The sequence below is a fragment of the Cimex lectularius genome, unplaced genomic scaffold, assembly GCF_000648675.2.
Source record: "Cimex lectularius strain Harlan isolate CLEC.00 unplaced genomic scaffold, Clec_2.1 scaffold29, whole genome shotgun sequence".
NCBI lineage: Eukaryota > Metazoa > Arthropoda > Insecta > Hemiptera > Cimicidae > Cimex > Cimex lectularius.
This window is the reverse complement of record NW_019392675.1, coordinates 97,154-121,312: the sequence shown is the minus strand read 5'-3', so window position 1 is coordinate 121,312 and position 24,159 is coordinate 97,154. Positions and strand designations below refer to the sequence as shown.

Sequence of the window (24,159 nt, the reverse complement as noted above, 5' to 3'; positions counted from 1 at the left end):
CTGTCTTTTTTATTATAATTGTAATATCTTTCAGAACTTTTCTAAACTAAAATGGTTGTCCTAGGTAGTTTCAAACAGCCTGGAGCAGTCTCGGGCTGTTTTTATTAATCTGGTGTGTTTTGGGTCTAAGCCTTCCTACAGTACAGTAATTACTTTATGATTTTCGGAAGAGGTCAAAACAGAGAAAACTTCCTTACGGTTTTCGCCGAGCTTTCGTTGACTTGTTGTGCTTGTTTTGATCTCTTCCGAAGATCCTCTGAAAAGACTTCTTGTATCCAGCAGGTCGATAATCTAGTTCATCGTTACTTTATGATTATTAAAGCAATCCATTTATTAAGGATTACAAGTTCTTACCCACCATCAATTTAAACTTGAACCTTAAGTGCCAATATTGATTTTATATAAAACTCCAATTTCAATCTAGGTCATATTGCATTTACACACAACATTTGGCCATATTTAATACAACTTAATTTTCCATTCAGTATTTGTAGTTCGTTAATTTCTGATCAGCATGGTCTGTCTGTTCTCAAAGTTTGGGCCAGATTTTAGCAACGATGAACACAATGTGAAGATGGTGAAATGACAAAAGAACAGAGCAGGAGGATTGGAAATGACCAAACGGAACTTCATTACTTTGAAGACCTCGGAGAATACCTGTATTTATCAAGTCATTAATTAGAAGGGATAAAACAATCCAAATAAAATGTGCAATTATTAAAATCACTATAAAAACATTCTTCTACAATATAAATTTATTTTCTGCATGATTAGATACAATTTAATTTCATATTATTAAATAACAAAGACAAAAATAAATACATTTTATATTTTCATGATATACATTTTTTTTTCTTTCAATAAATGACAAATATTGCATACACAATTTTGTCACGCGTCTAACAAATCTTTCAACATAATTACGTTTTTTTCACAAAAGTTAGTAGCAGAAAATATTAATAAAAGAGAAAGACGCAAGGCGCAATTGTGTACCACATCTATGTAGGGCGATTCTTTGGCTTCCATGAGTGTTGAAGATAAAAGGTTAAAAATCTTATTTAAAAAAAAAAAAAAATCTAATTGAAAGAAACAAAATTTCACAAAAGTTATACTGACGTTATTTAAATTAGAAACATTATGGGCATGTATTTTTTTTCTCATATAGAACATAAGTAATGATAATAAATCCTTATTAAGAAAATAAAATAATCTATATAGGAATGTTTGCTTAATGTGATTTTCCAACATTTCCATTAAAATTTAATATAGAATAATAAATTTGGTTCTTTTTGAGCATAATATGATTACATTAACAAAGTTTCATGGTTGTTTAACTATAAATAATACATATACTTTTTTGGATGCTGCATTAACGTAAAACAATAAAAATAATCTTTATTTCATATCACAGTCTAGTGTTTATCACGAAGGGTGACAACTATGATGGTTGTAAGGATGACACCAATTATGAGAGATAATGCAAGAAGAATGCATACTGTTTTTCTCCTTCCAGTCTGCAATACATTTGAAAGAAATTACCACAGAGCAAGTTTTACAATCGAGTAATTTTTAAACTTCCAAAGTAACACAAAAATTTCAGGGTTAAATTTGTTTGTTTGCTGTCTTGATTTGCTGATGTACTTACTTCTAACCTCCTATTGTCTTTAATGTCATTGTTATTGTTAAAATTACAATTTGGAATGTCAGAATCGTCATTCTTAACGAATGCAACATCCTCTTTTGTATCTTCGACTGAATTGGTCATCCCTGTAAGATTGATCTGGAAAAAACAATATCTAGAAGAAGAGAAGATATAATTATAAGAAGTTTTCTTCTTTCCTCCCAGAATTTCAATTTGTTCAATCTCGATAAATTCGGTTGGTAAAGACATTAAAGGGAATTCAGTTTTTATTTTAACTTTGAATAGAGTACGTTATATCTTTAATTTGTGTGTCGTGTGTGAAGTACAACCGTGAATGCTCTATTGGATTCGTTTAAAGGTGAAGACCATGAAAATTTTTATGTTAATTTGGAAGTTGCAGTATAATCTGACTCCATGCCTATGACAACTGGATTGTCATGAATGCCGAATACTTCTGCATGCCTTAGTTAACTAAATAAACAAAAATTTCAATACACCGTTTTCAACTCTTAACTATTTTTATTTTAAACTTACCTAATAATATGTGGTGATTAGCGACAGTTAGACGATGATTATTCGGAAATCATGAGATGCGGTCTGGTGTGATAAGGTTTTGAATAGAAATACTTTGATTGAAAATAAAAAATATTTTTTTTGCATTGTATAAATTCACTTTTTTCCACATCCTACATATATTTGTTAAATTTAAACAATGTTTGTGAATCCCAGGCTGTGAAGATAATCTCGATAAAGATCGAAACATTAGCACGATAAAGAAAATGTTTTTCTGAAAACTACGTCACACCAGACCACATCTCATGATTTCCGAATAATTACCTAATAATTATAATAATAGTTTGTCATAATGCTTACCTGATAAGTTGAGGCTTTTTCTAATTCTTCATTGGCTGCTGTCACATGAACATGTACATCTTCAATAGCATTTTCTATCCTATCTAAAATAAAAATTATATAAAACGAACTATTACAAAACTGCATTAATATTTATAAAATACTATTTACATAAAAATTTAGGCAAGTAAATCAGTACTACTGAAAATTAAAAAGGGATGTATAATAGATTTTAAAAAATTAGGAAAAATTATGAATTTTTAACCTCTTTGGGATTGATTTTTCGATGCTAAAACGCGCTCCCCTGCTTATAGCCCAGCCACTATGTGACCTCCCTGCAGTCTGATTTATTTTGTATTACACATCGAATTTCAAATCATTCACTTTGAATCACTGTTATTTATTTTATGTTGCACCAATTCCGTTCAAAATTAAGAGTACTGCTGAATTTTTTACATACATACACACAAATACAGCGTTGAAAAAAATCTAAAATATTTTTAAAAAATGTAATGAGTAGGTACAAAAGTAGGTATAGTGAGTATAAAAATGTAATTAATGAGGACAACAAAAACAAAAATATACTTGAAAATCTATGAATGTAATGATGCATAACTAAAAAGTGAGATTACATGGGAAACAAGAGACAATAAATCAAAAAGGCAATAGGGTAGATTCAGAAGGGCTGGAGCGAGAGGCAGATGAACGCTGCCGAGTTAACGGTTTAGACTTGATTTGCTGCTACTTCAAGCAGAATTGGCCAGGTGTTTTTGCAGTCTAGGTTTGTAGTTGAGAAACTTCAAAATATACAAGGTAAATGCAACCAAACAATAATTTTTTTACGACATATTAGAATCCACTATATTGAGTCAAATAACGCAAGAATTAAGCTTGTAAACTACAAAATAAGTGAGGTAAATGTTAAAAAAATTATGATAAGTGTTTTATAGAATCGACCTCCTAAGTCGATTACTGCACTGATTTTAGGTATAAATAAGAACTGTATAATCAAAGAGGAAATAAATACACCTTTCTTTATAAGGTCAGAAATCAACTGACTAGTATGAAAGTGTCACATTATTTACTCAGCTCAGCTTTGGTGTGAAAGCCGATTAGAGTATATGGAATGAACTTTAATAACACTTTCTAGGTTATTAGGTTATTATTGAATTACTTAGTACAATTTTGAAAATTGTTCGACTGTTTATTCTGGAAAAGGATTGATAAAATTGATTTAGGTAAAAATGTCACTGAAATGTGACGAGTTCTACAATGTGACAAAGCTGTAGTTTAACCTTCCCTATTCATCCTGAATCTATTCTAGTTTTTATCTATTTTTCCAGATTATTACCTGTCAACCTTTAAAAATGACTAAACACTGAACACAATAAATAGATAAAACCAGTATAAATAGGCAGAACAGGATTACTAGGCAAAATTTGAGCTATAAAAACATACTAAACCAACTTTGTGATAAATTAAGTAATTACCAATATCCTCTCCTTGATTATGAACCTGCGCTCCCAATTCCTTCATAATCTGATTAATATCGATTATTGTGTTGGCTATCTTTGCCATTTTCTCTTCTCTTTCTTTGAGCAATCCTGTTTCAAACTCTATGGCTTCTGTCACCTGTCTCATTTCCGATGTGGTTAGCTGATCAGAATCAGAAAACCTTTCTTGATTTTGCTCTAATATTGCCAACTCTGAGAGTAACATGTGACATCGCATTTTCGCAACTACAAGCTAAAACAATGGGATAGATAAAACAGACAAATTTATACAATTATAACGTTATTATTTAACCCATTGAAGATTTCTCCCAGTGAAGTACTGAGAGCCCACCCGTACCTTTACTCAGGTACAATGAGTGTGAATATTGCACTTGCTTTTTTCTTTTATACTTTAGTTCCAAAAAGCAGTGTGCTGTTTAAAACGGTCAACAGGATTATGATTTTTAAATTTAAAAATAAGAACTTAAACCGAACAATGTTTTGATGAACTCTAATCTAAAAGTGAAGTACAAGCATGATGTTTTTAGTACATGCATATGTGCGCAATATCTGCATGAAGAGTGCGATATCACACTGACTGTTCTGAATGGGTTAATGAAAATATTCACTAATTGTAATGAAACAAACTTGCTCTTAATTGTCAAATCATATTCAACTTGTATTTGTCAGTGGTTGTGGGTGGAGACCATGGCTTTTTAATTGATTATAATATGAAAAGCACCCAACTGATAGTTGAACGTTAAACCGAGTTACTACTAGTACTTCTAGTAGTATTATAAAGTGGTTTTGACACCTGTCTGTGACATCCAGCAATTGAGACCTCCAGTATGACAGGAAAGCTACTTTTACTGTAGTGAGATATTTTGTGGTTTGAAAGGTGAAAAATCTATACATAGGTAGTCTCCGATCATCTAAACCTGCTTACTTGCTCTTTTGGTCTATCACTTTGTATAATGGTAAAATAGATAATGACAACAAAAATAAATAAATTTATTCCTTAATTATTTCAGTGGGATGACTGTGCATTTAACAAAATTGAAAGACAAGCAAGTAATTTCAACGTAAGGCCACAGATTTTTTTTTAAAACAGAAATAACTTATCAGATGTTACACCTTTCATTCTTTATATGGAGCCTAGATGTAACACCATTCTATTACGTGGGAAACTTGAAGTGACCTTTATCAAAATGCCAGAGCCAAGTTGAACTTTGGCTTAAAAATTGTCTTTTTGTGAAGTGTGTAAGTTAAGCAGGTAGGAGAGATCTCTTTTTCTGACTTCTAGGATATTTTATTAATTAAGACCAACAAGTCCTTTATTTTTTTATAGTTTAAGTGGGCCAGATTGTGGTGGCCTGATTTGGAGGACTGCCTTATGACTACCATAGTCAGGATTTTTTTTTTGTCATACTTATCCAACAAGAGCATAAAATGGTCCACAATGTGACATACAACATATAATTTGTTCAGCTCTACAATAAGGTTTATTATCAATATTAACTTAGTTTTGGTGTGTATTTATTTTTAATTTAGCAATGGTTCTGTTTACTTTGGGAAGTATTAAATATTATACCATTAATAACATAATACAAACATACCTCTTCTACTGGTTTGCACATTTGTATCGATTCTTGAAACGTTTCTGTGATTTTTTGAATCTGGAGTTTTTGTTGCCATCCTCCCTTTCTCATTTTTTCTTTCAACAGTTTTATATCCAAAGTAACTCGTTTTACTTTATCATTAATACTCACTAAAGTGTTTTGCCTAAAATAAAATAAAACAAAGTGAAAAATAGAAAAACGAGTTTTATTTGTGGGAACAGTAGTAATTTTTTCTCTTTCGGTCATGCACGCACATCTTTTCCCTGAGTTCCTGTGAATCTTTGGGCGTTCCGATGAATTTGACAGACTTCTCCAAGCTCATCCTCTCGGTGTTAATGCTGTAAATGATTTTGCTCACATTTTCCGCGAGGGCGTCTGCTTCCTTTTGGTCGTATATACTGCCGCCACCGGAAAATCCGACCTCTGGGACCCTTTCTGCGGTAGAACCGTAATTCGTTGGGACAAACCCTGACATCCTACAAGAATAATTTCAATATTTCTAGTGAATAGTAATTTAATAACAACACTACAGCGCTATATTAAAAAAGTTAACAACTCTGAATGTTTCATAATTAGCAATGCAAATTATGAAGTTATAATTATATATACAATAAATTAAAATATGTGGTGTTTAGTGACTGTTAGTTAATGATTATTTGTAGATCATGAGGTGCAGTTTAGTGTGGCGTAGGTTTTAGAAAACATTTTCTTTATCATGCCAATGTTTCGATCCTTATTGAGATCATCTTCAGGGCCTGGTATTTACAAACATTGTTTAAATTTAACAAATACATGTAGGATGTGGAAAAAAAATGAATTTATACAATGCAAATTTTTTTTTAATATTCAATCAAAGTATTTGTACTCACTCAAAATGTTTGTTTTTTGCGTGTGTCATTCTTGTGTGTCGTGTTGAGAGTGCCAATGAGATGTTTTATGTCTATATTCGTTGGATTTTGAAGGGGGGTTGGAAGTTGGAATAGAAAGACATTTTTATATGAAGAGTTGGCTTCATTGAGGTGAAAGGAGCTGACAATGGGGAAAAACGTGGGTAATGGTTCAGCCTGATTATCCTTTCAGGATTACATAGACGGGGATAATTAGGGAAAGGAAAGTCAAATTGTTGAAGAATTAGACTATATAGAAATGTTTGATGTGTGGAATGTGACGATTGTTTTATGTGATATGATGATATATGTATGTTATCCTTCCCCACCCCTTCAAAATCCAGTGTATATAAACATAAAACAGCAATATCTCACTGGCACTCTCAACACGACACACAAGAATGACACAATTACGCAGAAAACAAACTCTTTGAGTGGATTTTTTTTTGCATTGTATAAATTCATTTTTTCCCCATATCCTACATGTATTTGTTAAATTTAAACAATGTTTGTAAATCCCAAGCCCTGAAGGTGATCTCAATAAAGATCGAAATGTTTGCACGATAAAGAAAATGTTTTTCTAAAACCTACGTCACACCAGACTGCATCTCAAGATCTCCGAATAATGATAAATTAAAATGGTGTACTATGAAATGTAAACTATAAATAAATATTAGTGTCATATTCAATGATATATTATCTCATGTATTTCACATGGTAGTTTTAAGAGGCTCTACAATTGTGATATCATATCCTATTATTAGTCGTTGGAATTTGTATGCAGTTTTTTCTTGAAAAAAAATTACTATTTTTGTTTTTTAGGTGTTAATGATTTTGTTAAGACTGCCTATATATATTTTTGTAATTAAAAAGTTCTTGTTTACCTATCCATACTGTAAGTTTTACAGGTGTGCCTTTCAGTTGTACGCCTCCTTTCAATCAGTAAATATCAAGTATGACAAGCAGTTAGTGGTACTTGTCAGTAGATCAGTCATTGATGATCATCTTTAGGTCGAAAAGGAAAACAAAAAATAAATCAACAACAGCAATCACTGAGAAGAAAGAACAATACATTTAATACTTGTTTATAAAATAGTTTAATTGTAAAAGCGCAATAATTGAACAACAAGGTAATTGTTTGTACAGGAAAAATAAATGAAAGGATTTTCAAACCAAAACCAATGCTGTTTAATTAAGATATGCGTTACACATGGTTCCAGTAAAATCATCATCATATTATTATTTTTTTCTTATTCAGCTGTCTTTCATTTTTAACATAAACTAATATAATTTATACTGAAAAAAGTGTAAAAGTTTTCCCTTCTTGTGGCTCGGTCTATAAAGGGATGAACCTGTAGTTTCATTTCCAAAATTCCTGTCTGCTTATTAGACCAAGTACTACAGAAGTAAAATGCCAAAGCATACCGGAAGGACTCTTTTTTTTTTTTTTTTTTTTTAATAGATCCATAATGTATGGATTATATCTGCAATTGAACTTTGTAAACCAAAAGCTCAAGATGAAAAATTGACCAAGTACATAGTAATACAATATAACACAATACAATTACTTAGTAAATTACATTTAATCATATGAACTCAGGTTTACTCAACTTATTTAAGGGAAAGAAAATGCTTGAATTTCACTGATCTGGACATATTTTTGTATTTTAAAATCCTTTTTAAAAACTGTTAAAAAGTGAAATAAAGGAACAGATGAAACTAATAATGGAGTATATAATTATAAATTGAAAAAGAAATAAATATATTCTGTTGGAATTTTATTACATAATTTGATATTAGGCATTAGCTGTTTCCTACTGAATTACACTTATGATGTATATATATTTCTCAAAAGTTTTCAGTAAAATTGATCAGTTCAGGGCTATTAACTGTCAATGTCTGATTTTTCAATTGACCAATTTAACTTAAATGAGTACAGATTCAAAAGACTGCACCTAATAGTATGTCTTTGTTTTAAGGGCAAAGAAAGTGTGTCATTTTTAATTTAGAATACAACAATAGAAACAGAACAATAGATTGATCTATTGTTATACCTTTATATAACTAATTCCATGACTATGCCGAGTGTGACAGAGAAGGCTTGGTTCAGTGCATGTTTTAATATGATTCATAAATATGAATTAAATCTCAAGTTAAATCTTATCAAGAAGTGATGTTTCTTATTTATGAATTTGCCAGTTTCACTCAAATAAAAAAAAGCTCAAAAGCAGATAATAGTCTTTTTCTGACTACGAACAGTAAATATTTGTGAGCAAAGAAAAAGTTTTGATTAATTAGAACATTTGCAATCGCATTCTTATTTGAATTGCAGTGCTGTCATATTCAGAATCGCAGCTCCCGCTTCACTGAGGGATTTGGACCTGTCTGTGACCAGTACCATTGCTGAGGGGCAACACCCTATTCGTAAAACAACATTTGAACGAATCAGGCAAATGAGAACAAATGTGCTATATCTGCTATATCAGCTGAGGGCTTAGCTACACTTAAGGCCACAAAGTACTTAGTGAAATACATCCACAGTGTCCATAGATTCTGTGTACTTTCTGCAGCTAAATGCAACAGCAGTAAGGACTCGCTGATTACAGCAATTAAACAGCACTTGATTCATTTAAGTAAAAAGGGTTTTCCTGGGATGCTGTACTGAGTGGTTTTCTGACTGCTTTGAGCACTTTGATCCCTGGGTGGAATTTTCTACATTCTTTAAGTGATGTCCTCGTCCCTCTGAAATGTCTGTAGCAAGAAAGAGGATACATGCCACCAGTAGGACAAGTGCCTGGTATCTGTCTGCGTCTGCGTTTACCTTTAATGTACGTCACAGGTGTGATATTCACAAGGCCAATTAAAAAGAAAAAAAATTAGGTAAACTATTAAATATTTATGCTAGTTGTACTTTTCCATTGTTTTTATCACTAAAAAATCTTGGAGTACAAAATCCAACAAGTTGGTTTATGCAAGACGAGTTAGGTTCAGAGCAATTTTTGATATAGGGACTATGATTAATAACATACATGCTCAACTTAACAAATAATAATAATTAAGAATTGGAAACTTTTTGGTCATAGAAAATCCACCAAGAAGTATATGTAAAAACATGTTCCTGACTTTTCAATCACCTATTTTACTTGGCTAGCTTAATTTTAAGTATCACACGAAGTTCAAAATAAGATAGTCATTGTTCTTACTATGAACAGTAATTTTTCTTTCTTTTGTGTTAAAAGTTTTAATTTAGAACATAATTTTAAAGTTAAATAAAACTATACATTGACCTATTGACATAAAAACGCTTATATTTTAACTAAAATATTAACAAGTTATATGTATTTTTGTTGGACCGACTTTGTCGTTGTTTTTATTGTTGTCAGAAAGAGAAAAGTCTTGAACAATCTAGGGTGGGTCTTTATAAATGCGCAATTTGTCGAAAATGTCTTGTTTAGTCAAATAACATTTCGGGAATTTCTTACCTCGTATGTTTTAAAATATGTGGAACTTGGTAGTTACGATTGCAACATTAAAAGCTTACAACCTCCTATGCACTGCGTTAAGTACCGAGCATCGGAGCCCGGAGGTTGATATATAAAAAAAATAAAACTGAGCAAGTCACATGACTCATGCAACCTTGATAAAACTTTTCCCCCTTCTTAAAACAATTTACTTTGCTGAAAACGCACAGATTCTGTAAAGGCTAGGTTTTTGCTTTATTTAAAGAAGCTTATTGTTTAATAATTTAATAACCGGTCGCTTGATTTTTGTTTGTAATTCACTTTTTTTTTGGTATAAAATTCATTCTTGAAAGTGGTACAAAACCTATTTGTTTTTATACTTCCTCTCTTTTTTTTTTGTATTAAAAAATTTTAAGTTAATTTTGTTTTTAGTCCGTCATGTTTTTTTTTATCGCGTGTTACAATGGAAAAAAATTCTGACTAAAACAGGATCCAAAAGATTAGGAATTTTTGTTTGTGGGCGAACTACTCGGATCACACTGCGAGGAAGCGGCGTTTGTGGATAGAACGATCTAGTCCTTCGTGGAATCTTGCGGTTACGTTCTCCCCTTCGACAGACATTGAACGATTTGTAAGTAGACAATTTAAAAAAAAATTATATCAAAAAGTTTACAACGGTTCGCACCCGTGGTTGAATTTGGTATTGTGGCTTGTCTAATTTTCAACGATTGTCTTTTGTTCGGGGAAAATCATTTTTCGAGGGTAATAAAAAAAAGACCAACGGGTCATGCTAGTAAAACATTCTCTAGCAGTTAACTTTGTAAAAAAAAATATTAAAATTTATTTATTTATTAAACGACGACACTACAGTTTTAGTAAATAAGCCTTAGCCAAATTTCTAATTGGTCTTACCATCAAATAGCAAGTAGTTTTTTAGGTTATAAACGTCTGATACTTAGCTTCCACTTACAACAAATTGAAATTTATTTTATCAGAAACAATGACGATTTGTACACTAGTCATTCGATGAAATGTGATATAGCAATAAATGTTCGATCTGTAACAGTTTTTTCCCCACTGCATAACAAATTTTAATATTTTTGCAAGTATTCCATTACAACAATGTTACAAAGTTAAAAGTTACAATGTGCATAAACGACACAAGTGGTGTCTATATTTCTTACATATAAATTCTGAAGAATGTTTACGTTTATGAAATGTTTATGAATAAACATCCACTTTAAGAACGTCTGCAGGGATATTATGTTTTAAGTAAAATAATAAATTCTTAAAATAAATGTTGCAAATATGATTATTTGGAAATTGTGAGATGCGGTTAGGTGTGATCTCCAAATAATCATTAACTAACGGTTGCAAGTATGTTAAAATTGCTTTGATTCCACCAGATCTTCTGTGTTTATCCAGTTCTTTTTTTCTTCCTTCATATGACTTATTTTCTATGTTGGATCGATGTCATACATTAACATACGATTATTTGGAGATCGTGAGATGCGGTCTGGAGTGACGTAGATTTAGAAAAACATTTTCTTTATTGTGCCAATTCTTTATTGAGATCATCTTCAGGGCCTGGGATTTATAAACATTGTTTAAATTATACAAATATATGTAGGATGTGGAAAAAAAATGAATATATATAATGGTAGAAATTTTTGACTCAATCAAAGTATTTGTACCACTTTTACAAAGAAAACAAACACTTTGAGTCAGTACAAATAGTTTGATTGAGTCTAAAATTTCTAGCATTGTATAAACACTTTTTTTCACATACTACATGTATTTGTATAATTTAAACAATGTTTATAAATCCCAGGCCCTGAAGATGGTCTCAATAAAGATCGAAACGTTGGCACGATAAAGAAAATGTTTTTCTAAACCTACGTCATACCAGACTGCATCTCACGATCTCCAAATAATCATTAATGAGCCGTCACTAAACACCACACATTAACATGCAAGCATCATCATCCCTGATGATTTTATCTGCCTATTCTTGCTGGCTATGTCTGTCAGATGGCAAATTGCTGAAACGTAAGAGTGCCAAAAGAATGCTCTGGCTCATGGTATTGAAGATGAAAGCAAATTTAGTTGCTACTGCCAAGTTTTCGACCTATTTTAAGGTCATTATCAGGGCAAAACAACCTTGAAAATGTCAATATGTAGACATATTTAAGGATGGTTTGCCGTGATAATGACCTTAAAATAAGTTGAAAATTTGGCAATAGCAGCTAAATTTGCTTTCATCTTCAAGATCATACCTAGATCGAGAGTGTTCGAAAGTGAAAAAGTGGTCGATACTTCTAATAGTGAAAACAGAAACTTCATAAGGTAACTAACGTTATGTCGGTCTTCAAGGAAATTTGAGGTTGCCTGTAAAAGCTGTCAATCTGTTAGGCATATTTAATGTTATTTTGGCCTGATGATGACCTTAATATATGTCGAAAGCTTGACACTTGGTCTTCCAGATCATACCTTGATCCAGAGGTGTTGTATTCGATACTTCTAATACTAAAAATAAGACTGCTAAAGCGAGAGTGGCCAGAACAGGATTAGGCTACAGATCATCTTGCCGACTTTAGTCACTCTAACATTGTTAATTTTCACATAATGTAAATAAAACTTTACACTTTTTCAATTTCATATCCTTTCATAGGATTTATTCTCTGTTCTTTGCTGATGTCAGTGTTTTATTTTTTTAATTGGATCGTCCCTGATCTTGGATTTGACTGTTGCTAATTCAGTAGTGTGAATTGCTCCATACATGTTTCATCTATGTTTGATGCTGCTAAAAAATTTGAAAAAAATGCTTTAGGACTGATGTTGAGAACCACTTCTGGTTTGTCTTCTTCACTTTTATTTACATCATTTATTTCAGTTAAAATGTTATCGTTAAGCATTTCAGTAACTGCAACGTCATTATTAAAACTAGCAAAGTTCTTGAAAGTGATGGAATTTTCTTCATTTTGTGACAAGAAATGATGAGCCCTGATGGGGGCTTGGTTTCATTTTCCAGTTTCATGGCTGATATATCCTCCTTCAGGAAACTGCAAGTTCTGAAGGAATTTTTTTGTGGTTGCAGTTACCTTTTCCATACTTTCTATTTTCATTGCACTAAGCAATGTGGTTTATCTTGAGCCAGTGGTATTGGGTGTATCAAACATAATCCTGGAAACACTGGACACAATAGACCCTTCTGGTGTCTCGTGACATGGAGCTCGGTCCATTTTTATAAGTAAACTCAAACCATTCTATTCATATGTTTAATCAGGAGTTCAATACTAAAATGTGAATTAGATGTTTTGTCGATCTTGAGATGGAAAAAAAAGTTACACCAAGGGGACTTAAATTCATTGATTTTTATGATTTAACGCGATTTTTTTGAAGGAATCAGCAGTTTGTTAAAATATACATTTAGATACGAAATATTGAGATTTTACTATATATATGTATAGGTATCTGATGATGAACGTTTAATGCTTGAAATCCGGATCATTGTAAACAACAAAACTGAGTAGAACCATCATTTACAAAAAGTGAGTATACATACTCACCCCACCTTCATCATTTATATTAATTCTAACAATATTTGTGTAATATTTAGTGACAGTTAATTAATGACTATTTAGAGATTGTGAGATGTGGTCTAGTGTGATGTGGGTTTAAAAAAAAACCTTTTATTTATTGTACCAACGTTTCGATCTTTTTGAGATCATCTTCAGAGCTCAAAGTGTGTGTTTTCTGTGCAGTTATCATAGTTGTGTGTCGTGTTGAGCTGGGGCACTGATCCAGAGGTTGTGGGTTCGAGTCCCGCTTGTGACACCAATTTTTTAACTCAACCATACTTTCTAAGTGCTATGTTAAGGTTTTTTAACTTCCATTTTGATCATTTTTGTTTGCATATTCTGCTGGCTTTTTCTCACAGATGGCAGTTTGCTGGATCATCAGACTCTTAAAGTGAGAATATAGAGAACAGGTTCAAGCTACAGGTCCACCTCACACACTTTGTTGTTCCAACATAAATTGCTAAATAATGTAAAAAATCTTTTACAAATAGGTACAGCTCATGTTTATTGTGTTGAGATTTCATTGGTGAATGATTTTTTTTCAGCTTTTTGTTCTTTGTTAGGGATAATTCTGGGTGCTGTGTCGATGTCAGTGTTAATTCTGCTTGCTTGATCATCCTTGATCATTTTTGTCAGCTTGGTTCAACTCATAGACGTACAACCATTCTGTTTTCAACTGTTAGGTTTGGTAGTTATGCAAGTATTTTTGTATTTTTCTTTTCATTTGTTAGAACTTATTCTTTGTTCTATGGTTTTCTTAATGTATTATTGGGTTGTCCGGAAAATAATGCAGGATTTTGGTATTAAACAAAAAAAAGAAACTAGTTACTTTAAAGCAATGTTCTTTAATCAAAATAATTTCCCATACTCTCAATACATTTCTCCCAACGTGTTGGTAACTTATTAATTCCGTCTGAGTAGAATTCAGAATTTTTAGAATTGATAAAGTCAATAAATGCATTTTCCAGTTCCGTTTGATTTTTGAATATTATGTGTTGTAAGTAGTGGTCCAGGTGTCTAAAAAAATGGTAGTCAGTAGGCGAGAGGTCCGGAGAGTAGGGTGGGTGAGGCAAAGTTTCATAGCCAAGCTCCAATAATTTTTGTGACGTTACACGTGACACATGTGGTCGAGCGTTGTCATGCAACAAAATGGGCCCTTTCCGATTGACCAAAGAGGGCTTCATTACTGCCAATTTCTGATGCATGGTATTAATTTGGTTACAGTATGATTCAGCATTGATGGTTTCGCCAGGATTTAAGAAGCTGTAGTGTATTAAACCAAATGAAGCCCACCATACCGTAACCATTACCTTTTTTTGATGAGTTGGGGGCTTTGGAAAATGTATTGGAGCTTCTCCTTTGTCGAGCCACTGTCCAGAACGTCTAGTGTTATCGTAGAGAATCCACTTTTCGTCACATGTAACAATTCTGGCCAGAAATGGGTCATTTTTGTTTCGACAAAGAAGTGATGCACAAACATCAAAGCGCTGATTTTTTTGGCGATCGTTTAATGAGTGTGGAACCCAATTTTCGAGTTTTTTCACTTTTCCAATCGCCTTGAGGTGGTCAGCGACGGTCGTTTTACTGACTTTGAGTTGCTCTGCAAGTTCTCGAACAGTTGTTTTGGGGTTTTCTTCCACCACTGATCGCAGAACATCATCATTAAGAGAGGAAGGCCTTCCACGACCTTCTTCATCTTCAAGGCTGAAATCTCCCTCCCGAAATTTTTTAAACCACCTTTGCACAGTGCACTCATTAACACAACCCTCGCCCCAGACTTGGTTAATGTTTCTAGCCGTTTGGGCTCCGCTTCGGCCGAGTTTAAACTCGTAAAAGAAAATCGTACGAAATTCTCGCTTTGACATTATAAGGATGACTGAATTATTTCCAAGTAGCGGAATGCTACAGAGGTAAACAAACAATATCATTTGGAAGAGGATTAATAAGTGTTGACATTCATACAAATGAGTAATCCTGTAAACGTAAACAGAATATTTTATATAGATTTTTTTTAATAAAAACTTAAAATCCTGCATTATTTTCCGGACAACCCGATAATTTGCAAGCTTGAGTTTTCAAATGTAAAGAAACTACATTAATTTTTTTTAAAGAGCTTTTAAGTTAAATTATCTTTCATAATTTTATAACAATAAAATGTTTTCCATATAATTATTCAGAAATCGTGAGCTATTTACCGCGGTCTGGTGTGATGTAGGTTTCAGAAAAACATTTTCTTTATTGTGCCAACGTTTCGATTTTTATTGAGATCATCTTCAGGGCTCAAAGTGTAATTGTGCCATTCATGCGTATCATGTTGAGAGTGCCCATATAAAGAGTTTTCCATATAAATTATTTAACTTGCACTTTTTATATGCATGTATATGTATACACATACACACTCACTCACATCTATGTTTGTATAATATGTATATATGTAATTCCATATTTTAACATTACATTGTTCTAATTAAAAATTTTGATTGAATATTATTCAACTAAGTATGCACAAAATACTTCTTTTGATAAAATAATGAACATGGCTAATCAATTCCCTCAACTGATTTTTTTTCCTTTTAATTTTAATAGTTTTGTTAAACAACTTCACTCTATTCACTATTTACTTCTGTTCCAGCAAATCAATATTTTTCTTAATTGGGTTGATTTTATTTTATATATACACATTGTAGGGTAACTGCGTAATATGTATCAGGATGAAAAAACCACTGAATATTATATTATCTTTATTTACAAAATCCCAAACACAATTACACAATACCATTCTCCTAAAGCCTATGGCGTACTGTCTTTTGTCTTCCCCTTTCGCTTTTATCCCTTCAGCCTTTCCAAACGAGAGCTTTCTCCAGACTATCCTTGAACCTTGAGTTGGAGTACCTTTCAATATATATCATATATATTTAAAAAAATTAATATATATTATTTTTTACATACTTAATCAACATTTTTGTTATTGATTGTTTTCTACTATTATTTATATAATATTTTAAATATTGCATAATAATTTACAATAACAACAATCAATGTGATCGTGTTTTATGTTTATATATATGAAACCCTCTTTTTAGCTATTTTCTTATTTTAAATGTGTGGTGTTTAGTGGTTATAAATATTGTTTAATACTTGAGTGATTTTTTCCCCTCTTATTTTGCTTTATATATTGTTATATTTTATATATTTATGTATTTAAACATTTTTGTTAATTAGATTAATTCCTTAAAAATTATATTTATATTTTATTATAATAAATATTAAAATGCTGGCAACAATTGTGTTGCTTAGTCTTGTTTGCCTATTCTAGTGGTTTTAATTTTGCTGGTTGGTTTTAATTTTGCTGTCACTAGTGTTTTGTCTTTTATGCTAAATTAAGAACAGACCAACTGAAAATCAAAAGTCAAATGCGGAATTGCATGAAATTGACAAAGCCAGAGAACTAGGAATATCAGAGAAGCTATTTACTGCCACATGAGTTCAGCACCATGTCATCTAACGATAAGTTTTTAAATAATGTAAATAAACTATACAACTGAATTATATATTTAGCATTGGGATTTCATCAGAGTCTAGTTTTGCAACCAGTTTTTTCTTTGCTTTTTATTTGTTAGACTTATTATGTTGTTTTCTGCTGATGCTTTTCTGCTTTAAACCTTGATAAATCATTTGTTGAGGTAGCTAAAAAGCCTTGGTCATATCGTTGATCAGATTGGTACTTTTGTGTTTTTCGTACTGTTATAGCACTGTCAAGTATCAGGATTTAACAGTACTCCTCATTTATATATATTTTACTCATTTATTTGAGCTTGATTGAATTTTTTTATCCTAGCATTTTTTTCCTTATTAGGCCTTCACATATGTTTAAAATGTACTCCCATTATTTTCAAATACTGTCGATTTGACAATTGCTCTTTTTTATTGGAACGATCCAGTGGTCACTTTAACTTTGCAATTCTTTTCTTCTTTTATTTCTCTTGTGCTAATCTTGATTTGCCAGTATTCAGTGGTTGATGTGATTGTTTAGTGAATTTGGACCATACAAATATGGTTATCCTTCACAACATAATCCTGGATGATATAAAAGTAAGCATTGACAAGACCCCACCCAACATAAACAGTGTATTACAACCGATTTTGGTGGATGGTAGAAAAATAAAATTAATGGTTAAGTTCCTTTGGGGACAATGGTGATGAATTTTCAAAATTTAGTTGGACTAAACTGGCTTTCCATCTGATACTAACTACAATATTGCTGATAGCATGTTTATAATTGATTATTTTTTAATAAATGTTGACTATTTTGTCACATTTCTTTTTAACATTAACAGGGAGGTTAAAAAAAGTCAAACATTTATATGTTTAATGTTACACCTTGCTTTTTGGTTTTTTATGTTCCATATGATTATGGGATAAAAACAAGGCAATTGATCTTCATCATCCTACTCTCAAGTAATGTAAACATACTTTACAAATGTATTACAAAATTGCATTTGGATTGCATAAAATGATAAAATATGTATTAAACTAGGAATAATATAATTTAATATCTTATTGTTGTCTTTTACCAGCTGATATAAAATCCTGGTATTATAGGCAAAAAAATCATGAGACAAGGAACTTACACGACACATTTTTTTTTAAATCGCACGAATTAATTAGAGTCAATTTTTTTGAATATTTTTTTATTTGGACCTTCGCTCCCTTCGGCTGATTATTTTAAGAAATTGCTTGGAAATTAGTAAGTAGAATGGATTAGATTTTATGTTTATTTTTTTAATTTAAAATAATGAGTCAGGTGTTTGAGTCTTTCTATCGATATTGCCAGGTTTTATGTTATCACTACTTTCATTGAGGCTACAAATCCCTCGTTCTTGCGTTAGTCAGTCTCTTTTTTGCTCTCAATGCGATAAGTTAACAAATGTGCGAAACTTCATTCTAATTACTCGGATATCACTTTTGTTGCGATAAATCTCCAGTTGTGTAAAGTGTTAGCTTGCAAGTGTTTTGTTTGTTCTGAAGAGCTTGCTGATTTTACATTCAGAGTACCAGATTAATACTGTGTGTTATGGTACTTACTATGTACATTTAAATAAGCAAAGTGCTTTTGGAAATTTGAATATAATTTTTAGGGACCTGTATGATCTTGAACTGTTTTCTAAAAAAATACAATAATAATGATGATAATAATGTGATGATTATTTTGTGAATTTATTTGATAATAATAATTGTAAAATTACATAAGTCAAATGTACCAAATAAAAGAAAGGAGCGGTTTGAATGATCCTAAGATATAGACATATGTTTTTTTTTATTGCTATTACTAAAAATATTTCAATTTTACAATTGCTACTTGCTACTTTATTGTTAATTAATAGAAAAAAGTCAGTGAAAGAAAAAACTTGTATTGGTGTGGACAGAAAGACATAAGGGCTTAATGGGCAAGTTGGCCATAGATGTTTTAAGTCTTTAAAAGCCCCAGATATGCTGCTAAGATGTTAATGTTAGTTTTATACAAGCCATGTTCAGGCCAAAAATGTCAGAGCCAACATAATTTATGGAGTTTGGATTTGGAATTATATAAGCCCAAATCTGTGCATGTACATATACACATATGTGCACACGTGAGCCTATCATTTCTCACAAGTCCACTGGCAATTCCAGCTTTTATGATTTACAGTAAATTACTGGAAGACCTCCAAATTCACCAGGTGTTGGCAGTCCAGAGGCAGATCCGGTCTTATCTGCCCAACCACTGAGGTCGGGCTTAGGGTGCTGTATACAGCTAGGTCAGATCAGCACCCATCGCATTCAGTTCCTAGATCCAAATCCATTCACATTCATTCATTCTTGTAAACATTCTTTCTTATTTACATAACATTCACTCAGTTTAGGGTGGTGGAGCAATCGATTACTCCTCCATCACCCCTTACTCCTATTATGTAACTAACCTATTTGAGGGTCGCTGGGGACTCAATATTCACGCTAATAAATACTTTAATAAACCCTCAACGCTTGCTAGGGACAAACTATCTGTACTAAATACAATGTTTCCTCCAAATAGTATATGTTTCAAACTGTTGACTTTTTATAATGTCAATTTGTTTTTTCTTTCACAATATTCATTACAAATATTGCAATATTACAATATTAAATTATTTACATTAAATATTACATTAAATTTGTATTTTATTAAACAATTAAAAATTGGTCCTTGAAGAAAATAATTCTGTTTAGTGAAGAATGTCTGATAATATTAATAGCTGAACTACAACATAAAATTTGTTCGTGTCGTTTTATTTTTAGCCTGTCCCATTATAATAATAATATAAACCGTCATTAATTAGGAGAAAAGCCTGAGCAGACGGTTTTCCCTCTGGTTTTATAATAAGAATAACTTTGAATTATAACATGGGACTGAAAAATAGAAGGTGTTTTCTCTTTCTTCTCACAGTATTTGTAATTCTGTTCACCTCGTCTTTGAGAGTGTATATTTCTATTTTAACGTGCAAATCTCTTGAGCTGTGTTGTATTACTTTTCCACTTATTAAAGAAGTCCATCTCCCAAGGATATTTTATTGTCGGAGTTATAGGAGCGTTTGCCTTGAGAAATGTTTTAATTTTAATTCATCCGTACCCTCAAGGGAGCCCGAGCAATTTTATGTTGAATTGCAAAATCCTGGCTTTGCTCTGGGAAAACGTTGAAATAAATAGCAGCTGCTAAGCCGGGCTTGATCTCACCAAGTCAGCCTGGAAGTCATTTTTTTCTTTTTGGCCACTGGATTGTTTTTCATTAATTTCAATCCTTCCCCTCATTTCCTGAATTCTTGTAACAGGTTTGAAACTATTATACTATAACTAGGCATAATTTACAAACCGATCTATAATTTACATTTTCACCCTGAATGCTTTTTACGGTCTAAAATTGGAAAACGGGACCGGTGCAGTTTAACAATCACCGACTTGCCTTCTCTGGCCTACTTTTCCTGGAAAAAACCGCGTTTGGATTATTCACGCTGCCTTCCTGGTGGCCTGTTGGAAAGAGGTTGAGCATCGAATCAATTATAAGTTAATTACGAATATATGGTGCACAAATAAATTTATTACCTCACTTGTACAAACTTTACTTTATTATTTAACACATTTCTTTTGTACATATTAAATTTACACCTTGTCAATTATAGGATTTTATCTAATCACTATTTGTTCCAAACGTGTTTATTATTCCGAAAAAATAGCACAACGAATTTTAGATCAACTTTTATGTTAGTGGGACAATTCCATAATATTTGTTTGAATTGTCCTTTGTTCTGTGGGATAATGCTGAACTCAACATTTTTGTCACAAGACACATTATCATCTGCTTCCATAGTTTTCCTCGTTCATACTAGTTTTTGTGTTTTTCATCATTTTCACTTTACATTCATCTTTAAGCTGTGATTTTAGGGCAGTTTGCACGTAAAATCGGTTGTTTTTCAGAAATACCCATTGATTTTTTAGTTTATTTCTACCAGTCGGCACCCAATAGGTTTTTTCCCCTAGAAAGTAAACGAGGCGCCAGTCGTAAATTAATAGAAAAAGAACAATAGAAGAAATTAAAGTCCGATGTTACTTTTTCAAATTAACCAGTTTAATGCTATAAATGTGATTTTATTTGTTGACGTAGGTTTAACGTATAATACGATGATTAATTAAAAATAACTAAGTTAAATTTTGGAGAGAAAATCTGTTCATGATATACAGATGATGAGGAAGAAGAATAAGGGTCACAGTCTGTTTTATATCATTTTCCAACCTTTCGACATAATATGTCGTTTTCAGGACCTGTTTTTATTTTCAGATATTATAAAATACATTAAAATTTATTTGTAAATAAAAACGCCCTGAAAATCACATTATAGAGTGTGATTAATTACTGGTGCGACAAAATTCGTCATCTTTGTTGTACACCTCAAATGCAACAAAAAAGTTAGATATTCAACATTTTATGTCTGTTTTTTCCAGTTTCGCCTTAAATTTATTAGCTTTTGAACTATTCATTTTTCGGGAAATCCAAAGAGCAATGCAAATAGGGTAAAATTGCCTTTCACCCTTCTAGAACTTTCACTTTAATTTTTGGTAAAAAGAAAAAATCTTTCAAAAACTGGTAAATTTACAATTGGTACGAAACAACTAAATTTGCAGCCTCGTTAGAAAATTTTACGGTATAGCTCGGCAAATTTCATAACAACTTCGTTTAATAAGCTTCCTTGCGGTATACCCTTCTTTTTAACCGAATCGAACCAAAATCAGAAATTTCATGCTAAACGGAAAAAAGTGGTGACGGTGCGAACAAGGGGAAGTGGTACTTACTCTCTATTAATTCAATTTTTCTTGGTGAAAATTTATTCCCGCCTTTAATTTAATAAAACAACGTACATCAAGAAAGAAACATGAAACAAAACACGTAAAAAAGTGACAATAAACATAGCGAACAACCAAAGCAGAAAAATGGACAAAATAACTGCACTAAACACAGACAAAACAAAAAAACAAAGCAATACAGAAGTTGTGTGCCGTCGGTGGCCGCAACGGTTTTAGGCGTTGACACGGCGCTCATCACTGTAAGGTAAAGGTCTTGGGTTCGAATCCAGCGGCCCTGCATTCGAACCCGACATACTTCACCGTCACCCTGAGGGTTTATATGACCTCTGCTGTTACGAACCCTCGTTTAAAAAAAAACAGAAGTTGTAAAACCCAAATTCATATGAACTTTTTTGTTGCATGTAAGATATAGATGCATGTGAGATATACTTATTCGTACGAGTAGTGAATCACCCTGTACAATGTCATCTTCAGTGCCTGTTTTGGATCTTCTCATCATTTTTGAAAATGATTTTTATTTTTTCCCAAGTGTGAACATTATTTGTCCAGATTTATGCTCATGAATTTATGGAGGCCTGCGAGTTCTTGTAAATCTGCCGGTTAATTATTGTGGTATCGGTTTGGCCCGAGTGTTGTCGGCAGATTCGCGGTCCGGTCCGCCTGTTCTCGCCATTTTGCCGTATTTATAGTTGTGCTCAGAAAGCAAAACCGAATCTTTGACCTGTTGTACAGTTTAATCTCAAATTTGAAGGATAATATTTTTTTGTATACGATCATCAACCACTTTTTGCTGAATATGTTTGATCCGCGTTCTCTCCTCGGAGTTCGACTCTGTTTTAAACCACGCCCTGCCACGAATGAGTCATTTCTTGGGAATCCGATTCTTCAGACATATCGCCTCTCTCTTGTGTCGCCCTGTTGGCTCCAATTTACAATTTTATTGTTTGAACTTGGAAAAAAAACCCGATATTAAATTCCCACCTCTTTTTTTTATTCAAAACTAGCCCTTACGTACAATGACAAATTGAAAACAGTCCTTTGCTATATTAAATCCGTTTAGTCGAGAAAATTTATGACCCTTTCCCTTTTATACATTCGTTTTTGACAGATGTGCTAATAAATTCGACCTTCGGAGTGACGGCAATGAATTTCAGTAGAGCAAAAAAAATCTGGTCTCAAATTCTCAAATGGTCTGCATTTTAAATATTTAACAATCTTTTTCTTCTCTTCGAATTTCAAGTGAAGGCTTTGAAATATCAGACCATATTTGAATCGCCTTGCGTTATGACTTCCGAATAAGGCAAATGAAAATGATAACTGCCATTTATTTATTTATAGATAACGTCCATCCTAAAAAAAAGTCTCAAAACAACTCCCAATTAAATTTTACCCAAGGGTTATAAACTTAACAAACATGATCCTAAATAAAGGCTTAAAATTTGTCCCAAAAACAGAGCTAGAAACAACGAAACTACTATCCATTGGTTCTTCGGTGGATTGTAGTAAAATAAATAAAAATATAATATATATGTGCTGAAGTAAAACTGAACTTGAAAAAATCTAAACGTCACGTGATGTTCAGTTAGGTCTATCGGTAAAAAGTTGTAACAACGTTATTTTAAAAGTCGATAAAGGATATAGTGTAGTTATCAATGAACACCAAAAATAAGTTTCTGAAGTTGAACAATTTCTAAACAATAACGATTAAAGAATTATAAAAAGACCCTACCTTAAAATTAAAAACTAGACTTCAAACAACTATAAAAAATACTGACTTTCTGTTCTCAAATGACCAATATCCAGTTGAAAAACTTATATCAATGAACCCGAAACCCCCAATGTTATACGGTGCGATCAAAATTCACAAAGAAAACAAACCCATAAGACCAGAGAGTCCTTGTAAATCCTGCTACAAACTAGCGATAACAATAGATAAAATAATTAAAACCGATACCAAATTTCGGTATTAACTATTAGAATTGATAAAACAGTAAGGATATAAATATACCTAACAATGTATTTCAGTGTCATTTGATGTTAGTAATTAAATCCTTTATATTTCGTGGTCTAATTGACCAAATAACTTCTTTCAATTAATTAATCTTTGTGTAAGGTATTGGTTGAAATGAAAAGCTAGTGTCACGAGCGGGATTCGAACCCACGACCTTCGGCTAAATACGCCGCTGTTCTACCACGAGCTATCGTGATTTCGATCACTTGGACACCAACTTCCCACCTTAACCTACCTTTCGAA

At 32.2% G+C, this 24,159-nt stretch overlaps 2 protein-coding genes across 8 annotated transcripts in view; one reads left to right on the top strand and one right to left on the bottom strand.

The window, feature by feature from the left end:
* Nucleotides 1-812: 812 nt before the first annotated feature.
* LOC106661763 (syntaxin-7) lies at nt 813-11,018 on the bottom strand. 5 transcript variants are annotated; one of them, XM_014385377.2, is made up of 8 exons: nt 10,867-11,018; nt 7,378-7,498; nt 5,861-6,082; nt 5,604-5,769; nt 3,985-4,240; nt 2,516-2,598; nt 1,646-1,780; nt 813-1,514 (listed from the first exon to the last, which is right to left on the bottom strand). In XM_014385377.2, the coding sequence occupies exons 2-8, from the start codon at nt 7,383-7,385 to the stop codon at nt 1,413-1,415; spliced, it is 972 nt and encodes a 323-aa protein (XP_014240863.1). In that variant the 5' UTR covers nt 7,386-7,498; nt 10,867-11,018; the 3' UTR covers nt 813-1,412. The 5 variants fall into 5 exon arrangements, 4 of the variants coding, with proteins under 4 accessions (XP_014240863.1, XP_014240862.1, XP_014240865.1 ...); XM_014385376.2 differs by lacking the exon at nt 10,867-11,018 and adding an exon at nt 9,976-10,154; XR_002909946.1 differs by lacking the exon at nt 10,867-11,018 and adding an exon at nt 9,976-10,149 and having other exon boundaries at nt 1,421-1,514; nt 1,646-1,796.
* Nucleotides 10,406-24,159, top strand: part of LOC106661762 (eukaryotic translation initiation factor 4 gamma 2) — a 37,167-nt gene continuing 23,413 nt past the window's right edge. The window contains exon 1 of one of the 3 annotated variants that reach the window (XM_014385371.2): nt 10,406-10,585. The gene's annotated coding sequence lies outside the window, so the exon portion shown is untranslated. Of the gene's footprint in view, nt 10,586-18,264; nt 18,283-24,159 lie in introns of those variants that run through there. The other 2 variants (XM_014385375.2, XM_014385373.2) reach the window with 2 other exon arrangements.